At 38.1% G+C, this 14,292-nt stretch overlaps 1 protein-coding gene across 1 annotated transcript in view; it reads right to left on the reverse strand.

Moving 5' to 3' along the window:
- Positions 1 to 307: 307 nt before the first annotated feature.
- Positions 308 to 14,292, reverse strand: part of SUSD1 (sushi domain containing 1) — a 46,421-nt gene continuing 32,436 nt past the window's right edge. The window contains exons 12-16 of the mRNA XM_059833841.1: positions 12,456 to 12,549; positions 11,093 to 11,348; positions 6,496 to 6,535; positions 3,508 to 3,601; positions 308 to 652 (exon numbers count right to left, since the gene is read on the reverse strand). Of these exons, the coding sequence (XP_059689824.1) occupies positions 514 to 652; positions 3,508 to 3,601; positions 6,496 to 6,535; positions 11,093 to 11,348; positions 12,456 to 12,549 (623 nt within the window). The 3' untranslated portion in view covers positions 308 to 513. The remainder of the gene's footprint in view (positions 653 to 3,507; positions 3,602 to 6,495; positions 6,536 to 11,092; positions 11,349 to 12,455; positions 12,550 to 14,292) is intronic.

Raw genomic sequence — 14,292 nt, forward strand, 5'->3', positions numbered from 1 at the left:
TGGCTAACAACCCTGTACCTGTTATTGAAGTACCATTACCTGTAAGTGACTGATGAAAGTCGTCTACCTTTATACTTGGAAACACAATAGGCACTTTATCTGATATAAGGGTTGATCTGTATTTGCTCTTATAATGGGCCAGCTTATGTGTCCCAAGGTATCTAAAGTAGCAGTTGATCCTCAGACAGTCTCAACTGGATCAAGGGATTATTCATGGAATAAAGTACAATACAGACATTCACGTGGCTGGAATAGCTGAAAGCCTGTGGCCAACACACGGGACACATGCTAACGTCCCTGACGCAAACCTGTTTGTGAGGGAATGGTCTCCTTTACATACCACACCATCTGGTAACAAGGGGAGACAATAAACATCTCGCCTCCAGCAACAAACACGTTTCATCTGCCCATGCTATAGTACATAAGTGCCATGCAGATACGTCCATACCCGACAGATGCTGGCTTTGGTAAGAGGAGTGCATTTTCTCTATGCTGACTTCAGGGGATAACACATCAGAGAAGAGAGACATTTTCAGTCTCTAGGAATGATGATGTAATCCCTGTTCGTGCCATGTCCATTGTAGCAGATAAACGTACAGCCTCGCAGGCTAAAGCAGGAGGTGGGGAGTGCACTGTGCTGTGGAGATAAGAGCTGGAGAAAGAAAAAAAATTCCAGTTAAAAAAAAATACTTATAAACCATTCAAGACTCAAGCATGGGTCTGACAGAGAACTTGCATCATATCCATCACTCATATTGATGGGGTAAATGACAGAGTTTCTGAAGTTTTTTGAAGACCTGCGGTGCTGGTATAAATTCTGAACATTACAGCCAGTGTGAGATGGGTAGGAAGCATTCCCATAGGGTCCGATGACTACCTGACCTATGTTAACCTTGGCACCAACCACACTCATGCCCAATGCAGATCGTCAGAAAGCTGAAGTTTTGGCACTGTCTTTATGCATCTGAATGGGCATCACATATAAAAGCAAGCAAAGGATTAGGAGGAATGAAGCAAGGTGAATGTGTGACAAGGCACCTTAATAACAACAACTATAGGCTAATGCATTTTTTAAATTAAAACAATTAATAATATCTAAGGACTTCATCAGTAAGGCTGTGCACTTTGTGAATCCAGTGTCAGACTTTTACTTACTGAGGAACAATTAAAACTACTGTCAGCAACCATGCTAGTGGGAATTCACAATCTGTCCCACTGCAGTAATATAATCGCTGAGGCAGCAGACATGTGGCAAGCAGGTGAGCAGTTGAATACAGTGGTTCTTTGTGACAGAAGCTGCAGACAGGAAAGCTTACAGGGACCCCAAGAATAATCCAAGACCATGGCAAGATCAGCTGTAGCTGTGTCATTCCTGACCAATGTTTGTTTAACCTGCTCTTGCAGACCACCCACAAGCCATGGTGTCACAGCATTTGCAGCAATCTGTTCCCATGCCTCCCTCTCCTACTGTTCAGAAGCACACAGGTATACTCCCCATGGATGGTTCATGTACCATTGGGCACTATGGACAGGAGGAAGTTGGTCTTTCTATAATGGCTTTTTGTGTATTTGTGTATCATGCTTCTCAGCAATCTCTTCTCTGCCAGGCTAAGCAAACTACTAGTAGATTACCCCGCATGCAGTTGGATCAGATATATCTCATGCCTCTTTTGTCAAGTTCCTCTGTCTCTTTCTCCCAATGGGCCACATCTTTCTTGGAGTACAGTGCCTAAAACAGGACTATGGCTTTACAACTGGACAGGGCAGAAGGCTGACTTCACATGTTTTTTCAAATTACATTCTTAGTCAGAAATGCATTAAACTGATGCTTACTTAAAACTAAAAGAGTATTTGTTATTTATGAACATTACAGCTACATCTTGTGAGCACTGTGAAGGGTCTTATCGCAAATGACATCTGGGTTTTCACTTCTCTGCCTCCTACTGAGATAGGGCAGATTTAATTTCTGCCAAGGATTCTGTCTGATGTTCTTTAAAACAGGAGAATGGATTCAAGGATTTCTCTGTACATGGGATCAAGGACCTGAAAGATACTTGTTGAATTATCAAGTCCTGGCCCCGAACATTACACCACATTACACCATCCTGTCAAATGTACTCAATGTCCTCAGCTCCCTAAGCACATAACCTGGGGTTTTTTTGCTCTCATTCCTTTTAAAAGAAGACTGAAATGGAAGTTCAGGACCTAATCTTCTCTATACTCATTCATAACTAGTTCATACTCATATATGATTCTTCCAATACTGTGTATTAGCTTAAACAGCTCTGCTATCACTGTGATGCTAATTGATTTGACACGGTTTTTAAAAGTATTTATAGGCCTCTGTCACATTTTCACCAGAGAAACTGAAATAACTGAGGAGCCTTTCACACCATGACAGCCCAGGGACGCCCTTCCTCCTGCAGTAAGCCCTCTGCCAGGAGTGCTAGTTTAGACACCAAGACAGTTATAGCCCCTTCTGCCTCAAATGTTAAAGCTGACTCTGACAATGTTTTCCAAAAAACTAAACCCAATCAAGACTGCAAGCTCAAGTTTACCACTGCATCCTATTGCCAAGGGAATCCTGAAATTCCTTTCTTTAATTACTTAAAGAAAAGAAAGACACTGTGGAACCTTTATTTTGGAATTTAGATTGTAAGAACTGATTTGAAATTTAGACAACTACAACTAATCCAAATAATGCTACTTTCCTCCAGCTCTGTGTAAGACTAGCTCCTTCTATTTCGGAATGCAAAATAAGCAGCTTAATTGATCAGTGCTCTATACTTCACAGCCCCCAAGCTGGAGGCTCCTGAGCTTTCAAGGGACATAAGTCAGAAGACTATTTTTAGAGATAAACATATTAAAACAAAGACATATTTTTTTAGTCAAGAGATTTTACACATACATAGACATTGACAATTACTTAAAGGCACACATTTGGTTTACCTTTGAAAGGAAGACAGTTATAGTTACTGTCCCTGCATGAAGGATCACAAAACAGAAAGAAATAAATTTCTTAAAAATTTCTAACATGTTTTTACTGTGGCCTTTAGCTAAAGATCAACTGCTACTGAGAAACAATCCTTTTAGGCCTTTTGAATAAAGTTGGGAAGAGTAGAAACTGGCTCCTTACCTAAGAAAAATACATCAACATTTCTGTTGGTATGACTTCAAAGTAGCACAGCATATAAATGTCATTTATTTAGTCGCCATTAAATCAAAACACCTCTGAACTAAATTCCTGGTGATATTCACTGTCTGAATCCTTCCTTTATTAAGATGAGCCCTATACTGTTCAGATGTTTCTCCACTGATGGCAAAGATACAGGCATCAGTTCAAGCAATGGACAGCATTAGTGGCCACTGAAGGAACTCTTGATAATAGTTTGTAACCACCCAAGAGGCCTAAACCAAGCAGGTTGGCAAGAAAAACTATTTGAAAAGAAAAAAACATTAAGCCTTGTTCAGGAGGACTACAAAACTGGAGTTAATAACAATACATACCGTGCCGCTGAGAATGACAGGAACAGTATGAAGCAGACAGCAGCAAGTGACCCTAATCCAAAAGCAGTCATGTACTGCAGAGTGGGTGATAAATCTGAAAGAAAATATCAAACTATTCAAATGAACAAATACCAAATAGTGTAGGTTCAGTCTGGTGACTGATAAACTGAGTCTGTTCAAAGCTAAAGTACTGTAACAAAACTCAGATGCTGGGCTTACTGCTCAGTCAAGTAGTAATGGAGCTGACTATCTAGTAGTCACCGTCCGGTTGAGGAAGTAAGATTAAGTGGTGTACTTCTCAAAAGTGATTATACTCCTCCATCCTCCATCCCTCAGTTTCCCGCTTTTTCCTTTTTTTTTTTTTTTAAATTCAGATACTCAATGTCAACATTTTCCCCTCTCATCACTGGCAATTTCAGGCTAAATCATATGCCAAGGTGGTCTCTGGAGCCAGAAAATCCTAGTGCTTTATTAAATGACTCACTGCAGCTCCTTCAGTATTTTTATGACCTGGGCATGACTTCTCTTCCCTATCTTTTTTTTTCCCCTCAAGTGACAGAATAGAAATAAACCTGGCAATGACAGCCTTACCCCAGCCCATAATACCAGAAGCCACCCAGGGACAGACCAGAAGGCTTACAGTGATTTGCTGTCAAAACCAGAATTACTAAGAACTACTGGTGAAGGTAACCTGAGAAAATAGAAACTCAGTCCCTTCCAGCCACCTCTATCCCATTTTCAGCATTAGTCAAAGGTTACCTATTTCTTACTGGATTTCCCACAGACATCTAGGATGCTGGATCTTATTCCTGCAAGATTCCACAAGTCTACTTGTTGTTAAATCTTGCAAGCACGAGTGTTTAACGTTTTAGCAAAACTTTAAATTCTTGAAAAAATCGCACTTATTCAGTGAAATTACTGTATATGTCCACGACGACAATCCAAGTGCCTGAACGTCAGAAAAGCAGCTTCTGTTACTTAAATTGAACTCTTTTTTGGCTCACTGAATGTAGAGGCACAAAACTGGCCGGACATTCACCCAAAACACCCTCAGCAATTGATCTGAAGCACAAAAAAGTCATACAAAGCCATAAGGAGGACCTGACCAGTTTACCATCTTTGCCTAGCACTGCTCAGTGAAGCAAGGCTTTTATCTGTGCAGCACCTGTAAACTTACTGAGAGTCTGGCAAAATAAAGAATTTCAGACAGGGACCCTACAAGGAAAATCTGTTCAACCTACAAGCATGTTCATTTTTGGTAAAAGTTACACTTTGGTAAAACTCCTTGTATCACTGTAACACCAGTTTCCATAAACAATTTATGCATCTCTAGAGCAGATGTCAGGCCTCCATAAAAATGACAGAACTGTTTTCCCTACACATTGTACATTCGGTGAAAACCCCTCAAAATTCATTTTACTGATTTGTGACAGAAGGAAGCGTGCTTTTAACAGCTTTCTACCACTTTTTATGACAATGATTTATCATACAATGTGTAGCTTTGTCTAGATGAGATCTGAAACGGGCCCATTTGGTTTAGATTCAATTTACAGATTTGTCTTCCGCACAAGCTGAATTAAGAAATACTCCTCCAAGGATTCAGTGAGCCAAAAACACTCTCAGCCTCTCCAGCTGCAAAAGTACATTATGCCAAGGACACCATCTGGCTGTAAATCCATTCAATATAAAGGCAAATGGATTTACGACAGAAAGCCATAGGCCTGACCTGTCCTACTCCCACCTTCCAATGTCCATTCTTTTAATCTCCAAACCAAAATCCACCTATAAGTAAGACAGCCTCTGACGATGCTCTGTAAGCTGATAAATGACAAATTCAGAAGAGGACAGTTTTCTGTCTCTCTGGAGTTATTTTCAGCTCTTGCCTATAGCGCTCTAGCAATAGAGCCCTCAAACCTAGTGAATCCTTGATATTAGCCAAGCCTCCACAACCACAAGCTGCCTAAATTATATTCTAAGCATGGTGGTAAATGAACAAGGTCATGAAAGTAAACAACAAAAGGCAACCTAGAAATAAACACACAGATGTCACCAGAAGATCAGTAATAGCAACAATCAGATGTGGGTTTTGTGAACAGTGGAGGAGATACACCTCAAGCACTCCATGCACCACATAATTTAGTATCATTCCAAAGTACTGTCTCACTCTCCAGTGTCACTGCATTTCCTAACTCCAATCTGTGGGTCTTCCAACGCAAAAGCAGAGTTTAGAGTTTGTAGAGGACTTCAGTGGTGGCACTTTCTTTGTCAGGAGTGGCAAATGTTGGGTTTTTGCTGAAACATGATGAAATGGGTGAAGAGAGTACTTTCTACCATGGTGGAAAGGAGGGAAACTTGATCTCTAGTGGATTCTTAGGTAAACTCATTCACTGGCAACATTTTATAGTCAAAAACAAAAACAAAGATAAAACCATGCTGAGAAATTCACTGGCTTTTAAAGTTATGCCATTATACTTTTAAGACACTGTACCTACAAGTACAAAAATTAGCCATATTTTTCATTTTTGCATGGTGTCTTTTCTTTGCCTAAGTTCATAAAAGGACTTAATTCTCCAAGGACCACCTGAACATAGCAAAATAAGTAATGTGGCTTCTAAAAGCTAGAAAATTAAAAAAAAAAACAAACCTTTAAACCAATATAGAACTATCTTAAAACAGGCTTCTAAAATTTTATGTCTTCTGTGCTTCAAATCCTTTGCACACAAAAATTGCTCTAAAGATTTGGATGTGATGCATAGAAAAAGTAATACTGAAAACTAGGGAGAAACCAGAGAATCCATTTTAGAATGGATTACTGAATCCATTAGAACAGAACACCAAAGTGGAAGACAAATTTTCTGCCTCTAACCTTTCCAAAGTCAACTGACCATTAAAGGCAAATGAAAAAACAGCCACATCAATTATTAGTTTATGCTGCCAAGCAAAGCCATGACAGTTTCTTTATTCTCATTGAATGAAAAATTTACTTACTTTTAATTTGTGCCCAAACAACACAGGACTGAGTTCTCACCTGAAAATGAAAACAAAAATCACTGTTTCTCATGAAAGAAATCTATTATCACTAACACCCTCTGCAAGAGCAGCCATCCAACACATACTGTATTTTATTACTATTGGGAATGGAGTTTGTTATTCCCCTGGTAGCAGCCTCTAGCTTGTCTGAAAAGATTATAAACTATAAAGGTGGGATTAGAGATAGAGCTTTGGTGAAAGGCTGGCTCTAGTCTTTTAGATCATCACTCTTCCTTTCTTTCTACAACCTAGGCACACAAGTAACATGGAAGGATCTTTGAAGCTGCTTGGGTAAGAATTCAGAATTTATGAAATGCTAAGATAAGGCTGAATATGCTATATTAACCCTATCCCCATGTAGAATGTATTTGTTAAAATACAGTACTTAAACGGCATGTTTTTCAAATGCTAGATGTACGGGTTTTTTCAGTTATGACAACTTGCTTGGTAATTTTTAACAATTTTTATAGAATACTTATAGTTGTTAATTTTCACAGCAGTTGAATAAACGTTTATCAGGGGTCTGCTTTTGCAGAGTTGTTTAACAAGTCTGGGTTTTTTACAGTAAGCTTTGGTCCCTGTAGAGCTTTCTTCCCCCAGCACTTCACACTCATACATACACAAGAAGTTCTATTCTAAGTTCTATTGCCTATTGTATAATTACTGTGAAGTCTATTTTTGTTGTGCTTCTATATGTACTTTCCTGCTAAATGACTTTCACAGAATACATACACAGGTATTTTTCATGTTTTGGCAAAATGTGTATTACGTTGCTCTGGGTAACAGTATGTTTCTATGAAACTGAAGGCTACATTTTGAAGCACTTGCACAAAAGGACGAAGGCACATTTGTATGCTTAATCTTACTTCTGTGTATCTGCATGCTGAATTGTGGAATCTCAGTGTTTCTTAAACTCATTTTTTAAAAGGAATTTTCTGGTTATTTAAAAAGACAAAACACTGACAAAGAAAATCCTCCTAGGAAGGGAGAATAAAGAACAAGGGGTGGATTTAAAAACTCAACAAAATGCCAGATTCTGGAGGCACTGGTGTGAGTGCCATCATCTTGAAATAACTACCTCTGTGACATACTCTAGTTTGCAGGAAATCAGTCATCTCTTGCCTATCAGAGAAGTTACAGAGCAGTGAGGAATCTCAGCAGCAAAGTTTAGTGATCTGCACTTTATACTAAATCAAATTATAAATCCCTTCCTCTGATGAATTAGCACCTTTCCAGAAAGGTATCAATGAAATTACTCCTCCAAATACTTGAGTATCCATGGATCTCAAAGTCTGTATTTCAACCTGGGTATTCACAGGTAGCTAAATTGGAGATAGAAGCCCCTTCCATGGCTGCACAATTAAAAGAGTTCTGGAGAAAATGCATATACACTTTTCTCAGATTATTTTTTATTAGGCTAATTTTAACAGACTTTTCTCACAGTAGGGGTCATTTTGATTCCAATTTTCCAAAAAGACCATTGCTTTTTTCCTGAAAAGACTGTGTGTCATCTTCACCTTTCACAGTCCTGGCTCTTACTTCTGTTACATGCACAAAACTCTTTGATCCAAAAAAGCTGATGCTGACACTGAACAAAAGCTATGCTAAAGAAATTAATCTCAAATAAATTTAAACTCCAAACACCTTTTTTAGTTCTTGCCCTTCACTATGAGCCTTGGCTCTCTGCACAGCATGGAATCCATAAAGTAATCACTGGAGATTAAAACAGGTGCCAGATGGGTTTGAGTTATTTAATTTGCAGCATCCCTCATGGAGAAGGACACTTCCAAGGGTGGACAATTTGTCCCACTTAAGTAAGGTTTTCATGATAATGACAGTAAATTCTCACTTGTTCTCAAATCCTCCCTTGGTCTCCATCATCCCTATATTCCAATTGCCAAATTCATCAATACGAAAAATGGTAATTTCCATTATCTCCAACTTCCTAACTGCTTCCCTTGTACATCCCCAACAATCTCCTCAGATCATCTGACCAGCCTTTTAACACATCTGAACGTCCTGCACAAACGAAATACGTGTTTTAAATACTCCACCCTGAAAAATAAACAGAAAGTAAAAACTGCACAGTAGACACCTTTCACAGGACCTTCAGATCTGAGCAAGGGATATATGAATGTGGACTCAGTAAACAGCTTACTTGTCTTAACTGTGTCCACACAATTTTATCTGAACTGATTTTCCCACCCTTACCACGAAGAAAATATGTCATTGAGGTATGCTGAGGAATAATGGCAATAAAAAGTCACTACAAAGCCACGATATTGCAGCATGTATGACACAAATTGTACCATTCTCAGCATGAAGGGGTCTGGAACCAGAAGGGACTCTAAAGGATGCCAGAACATAAAAGTACAATAACGAGAACATGACATATATTTCTAATGTGTCTGTATTCAAATGGAAATGTGTTCACAAGTAAAACACACTACAAAAATACTGATTTGACATGTATTAATAATTGAGGACCAATTAAACAGCAGATTTTTTTAGAAAAGCAGACTTTTAAATATTAATTCTTGAATCCAATTCAGTTACTTAAGTAATCAGATTTTCAGAAATTCTCAAAACTCAACAACCCTCAATTTATAATTCTCAATTTCTTTAACTTCTTAATACCAACAATTGCACAACATACAAGGTCATGAGAATTGAAGATAAACCAGTACTTTTGAGCCACAGGTCAAAGTTCCATTTCAAAGAAGCAGAGCTTGGAATCAAAGCTGCTTGGTATTTGCAATCCTAATAAAGATTTATAAATGTAGTATGGAACTTTCTGTACTTCATCAAGTAACAAAAGCCCTACAGGAAAGTGTATATTGAGGAGCTGATGCATTCTAAATGGAAGGAAGCAAACAGTGACTTATACAAGTAACAGTAATAATATCCCATTAAGTCAGTGGCCTAGAAAATACATCTGGCAATGCTAGAGATGAAACATCAGGAAATAATCTATTTGAAAGAGAAAGAGTAATGTAACTTAGAAGCAGTTTAACAAACAGCTGGCAGAAATGCATAAGCGATCTGCACGGGTGTCTGCAAGAAAAGCCTCAACACAAGTAACAATAGGAAATGTTCCCCAGTATCAGAAAATATTGAGGGGAAAGACCTAGGGAAACCAAGGCATAAAACCCAAGAACACGCGTAAGTTGAATTCAAGGAGGTATTTAGGAGTGCTTAAAGAGGCTAAACTTGTATACATTTGACTCATTAATAATCCTGCTCCACAGAGTAAATTTTTCTAAAAAATACAGTTTGTTGTCCAAATTCCAGGATATTTTGGGTTAACTTAACATTATTTATGAACTGAATGCCTTTGAAAGTCATTTCCCTACTTACTCCCTCACACAATTGATTAAAAATTTATGGCAAACAACAGACTTGTATCAGGATCAGAAACCACTTTATCTGTGCTACAAAAACTTCTTAGACTATTGTTAAAGTAGATGCCACACAAAACATACGCTCCACAGATTAGTAGATACCAGTAACAGCTATTACATCTACTTGTTTTATTTCACTCGTTTTGGACTGAGGCAGAGTACATTGCTTAATAGAAACTGTTTCAACTTACAGAGATTTCGGTGTAGGCTTCCAAAATTGTAGAGTTATTTACAAGTGACTTACAGATCAGTTTTTGCGTTCCTCCTTGTTTTGTGCTGTGCACACGAAGCCTCAAAACTCTATTTTAATTTTTCTGGGTGGCAGGGTGAGGCACTGTTTCGGTGGGTTTTTTTCTTTAGTAGGGGTTGCTTTGTTTTGTTTTTACATTTGACATTCAGGAACTGTATGCACATGGAAGGTCTATCAGCTGGCCCATAAGACAAAACTTCCTACTGCTGAGACTTGTATTACGAAAAAATTACAAGCTGTTGACCCCCGAGATAGATAACAACTGGAAAACTAGTGACATAATGACATCATGGGAGACAAGACACTGGAGCACAAAACAGCTGAGATGTACATTTGAGAAACTATTTGTTTCTAATTAAAATACATATTTGTTTTAAAATGATAAAAAAATTAATGCTGGTAATATCCTTTTTTCCACAAGGCTTTCCCAAGGGAGCTGGAGTTGACATTCATTGCTACGTGGAAGCATTTGTGTGGAACACATTTTTCCTTGTCATTTGGAGCACTGGAATATTTTGCTATAAAAGATTCAATTAAAAATTAAAATGGGTGAATTTTTCATTGCTAGGGAGTAATTTTCAGATTCTCATACTAATCTATTTCACTGAATTCTGGCCCAATAAAGACACCCTCAATTACTGAGGGCAGTGATGGCCTTTCATTTTTCGTTTTTTCCATTGTTTGCGTTTTGGCATAGAGAGTTGCTCCAACATTACAATGACATAAATATCTGTAAGGAGTTACAAGAGTTATTTAAAGAGCTTCAGATTTAATCTAATTCTGTCAACTAACAGATCCTAGCAATATCATAAAAAATTTAACACAAAGCTAACATTTTCCTCTTTTTTCCCCAGCAACATTTCATTCAACAGGTGTAAAGAAAAAGATTTAAAACATCCATTACCTTATTCCATTCACTTATTATTCTCAAAAAAACACAATACTCTTCTCCCAGCTTTAAAGGAGCATTATAAAACTTCCCGTAGTAATGTCTGTCTCCAAGAGCAATTGACATGTTATCAGCAACATCCTTCGCCTGAAATTCAGCTGCCACATATCCTTTAACGTCAGTGGTGTTACTAAAGAAAGTTGCAGCAGCAAAGGAATCACAAATAAAAGTGCTTTGCAAACCCAGAGGAAGCACAATCACTTGATAAAGACTAGAGTGAAACAAAAAAAGTAAACATTAGCCCTCACTTCAATGTACTAAGCATCAGACATTCATTAATTCGCATTATCTTTTCTATTTGTAGCCTCTTAAGTGCCTTTTATTATCAATGTCCAATACAAACACTTCTTACACTAAAACATTTCTCTCTGTGTGTGTTCCATTGTGTTTTGAACCAAAAGCACTGCATGCACAGCTTAGAGCTGGTTCTCCCTATTACATGCACATTAACTTTACGTGTTTATTTAAGTTCAGAAGAGTATCAAACCGAGTTATTGCAGGCTATCTCTTGCTCCTTTCATCTAACACGTAAGTTCAGCTATGAAACAATACATCATTGGCCTCTAAAAATGATTCATAATTTCCCAGAAACAAGACTTTTTCTGTTTAAAGAAGGAGAGGACAGATACCATTTGTAAAAAATTAATCAAATCTGTCCTCAGACCTCTCAAAACGATGTTTACTCTATGGTATCCAACCATAGGAAAACTAATTACTACATAAATGATTGTTACACTAGTCATTTCCTGAAATGTTATTAGCTTTCAAATGTTTTCTGCTTTAGTGTAATGTTGAATTACAATTACCATTTCCTTCTATCACAAACAGCACTTAGTAAGGTGTAAATCCTTTTTCTCTAGAAATATATTTTGGTAGTAATACACTAATATGAAAACACTACTTCAGAATATGCATAAATACAGACATTGTTCAACATTTCCTCTGGCTCCTAGAAAAAAATAAATGTATTGGCTGCATGAGTTTGTTGGAAAAGAAAGAAAAAAATCACACGGGTGGAGCTGTGCTTGGATCCATCAATAAAAATCTATTGTGACTTCACTGTGGATAAAGGAAAAAAAACAAACAAAACCAACAGTGAAAACTCAGAATTATCCGAAACAGAAATTTGTTCCAGAAAGCAGGGAAGAGTCTGAAGCCAAATATTACTCTGCTAAGGGAGGAAAAACTGGGAGTTACAGCTTAAGTCTTCTCCCATTGCTAACAAACGCAATCTAAGCCCCACAAAAAGCTCCAATGGGTAAGTAACATAAATTTGCAGAATGTTTTTTGAAAGCATGAAGAGTGCACAGAGACAAACCTGATCGGTCCATTTCGATCTTCTGCCTTCCGGAGTCTGAGCAAGGGTGCAGAACCTTTTACTGCAACAAATTCTACATCTGGGAAAGGGGGATCTAAGAAGTAAACAAATACCAGTGCTTCAGAGAATAGAATTAGAAATATTTCAAGCATGAGGGTTCACAGCTATTTTTTCCCTCAAAACTTCTGTTAACTGAGCCTCAAACCCCTGATGGCTAAAGTCTGCAAGCAACATAAATAGTCCGGTCAAGAAAAACACAGAGCAAATATGAGCATGATGGCATGGCAGCCCCAACTCAAACCCCTGTATTGAAGTGTATCTGCTAGCTGGGAAAAACAGAGATGCCCAAAAATGACGGTAGACTACAGAGAAATGAGACAGGAAAGATTTGTTGGAAGAAGCAGTATTATTTATTAGAGTAACTGAAATGATCAAGGAGAAGAGAAAGATGAAAATCCCGGCACACAGCCCACTACAAGAAATAAAATGGTATGCATAAAGGAGAATCTATTAGCGCCAAAAGCACTTTCAGGAAGGCAACTTCCTTAGTTACTGCTCACAGTCAGCTAGCAATATCCAGCACCTTAAATTGGATTTCAATATGGGTACAGAGCTCTAATTTGTTTTAGTGGGAATTTGCATCAAGGCCAAAACTGAACAAACACTTCTGCCTCTCATTTCAATGGCAATGATGACAGCTGCACACTGACAGAGACTGGTGCCTGGTGCTATGATAATGGGAATTACCACTATCAGCGTGGAAGCAAAAATGAAAAGAGCTTCAGCGTGCACAACCGAGGGGGCAGAGTGTGAAGCACAGATACTATCTATCTACCCCAGAAGTCCAAAAGAACTAGCACAGATATTTACAGGCATGGCTAGGCTGTTTGAAAACCGGTCTATCAAGCTGCTGATGTGGTATCTGACTAGAGTAACAAATGCAGTGCTTATGTACAGAAAACCAAGGCTTCAGAGCACCATTAGAAAGAACAATCAATGTCATGGAGACAAACAAAAGAAAACCAATGCAGGTTTGCCAAAGTTAAGTCACAGCAGGCAAAATCTTGCTGAGATGCATGGACTTTTCAAACAGCTGGAATACGGATAGCTGCAGATATATGTTGAAACACAGCAAATCATTAGTTCAGCAGGAGAAAATGAGGCTTGATAGAAGAACTGTAAAGTGGGTAAATAACTGGTAAGTAGGGAGCTAGCAAAACACAGTATGTTGGAAGCAGAAGTACTGGAGTGCAGGAAGGTTATTACAGGAGTCCCTCCAAGACTAAACAAAGTAAGTACTAAGTCTGACATTTTGTTAACAATCATGGTCCAAAATCCAGGTACGTACAGATGAATTCTGCTGCTCAAACAATGTTAGACAGTGTAAAACAAAAGCAGTACAGAGACATTATGCAAGAAGAACTGAATCACCATTACAGCTGCTGTTCTGCAGAAACAGGATTAAATTCACCAGTATAAAGTACAAGGTGATAAACTTGGGGCTACTAACAGTAATTTTTTGCTATACATTCTAAGTTTCTTCAAGTAGCAGGAAGAGCATATTAGTACATATCTGAGTAACTGTTAGTCACCAAAATGATAATGAAAAAAAAAAAAGGAAAAGGCTGCTCTAAAAAGTTAAGAAACTGATTTCTGTAACACTAGAATAGTACCACCAGAGGTACAGAAGGCCCAGGAATGATCATTTCATAGTGTCTGAAGCTCCAATCACCGGTCCAACAGAGCTAAGTAAAACCAGTGCAGAGGATGACTCCAAGAAAGATCCAAATAAAGGAGAAATTGTCTTATATGAGAGAACTAAAAACTTGTCTTTATA

Source organism: Gavia stellata, chromosome Z (assembly GCF_030936135.1).
Source record: "Gavia stellata isolate bGavSte3 chromosome Z, bGavSte3.hap2, whole genome shotgun sequence".
Lineage (NCBI taxonomy): Eukaryota > Metazoa > Chordata > Aves > Gaviiformes > Gaviidae > Gavia > Gavia stellata.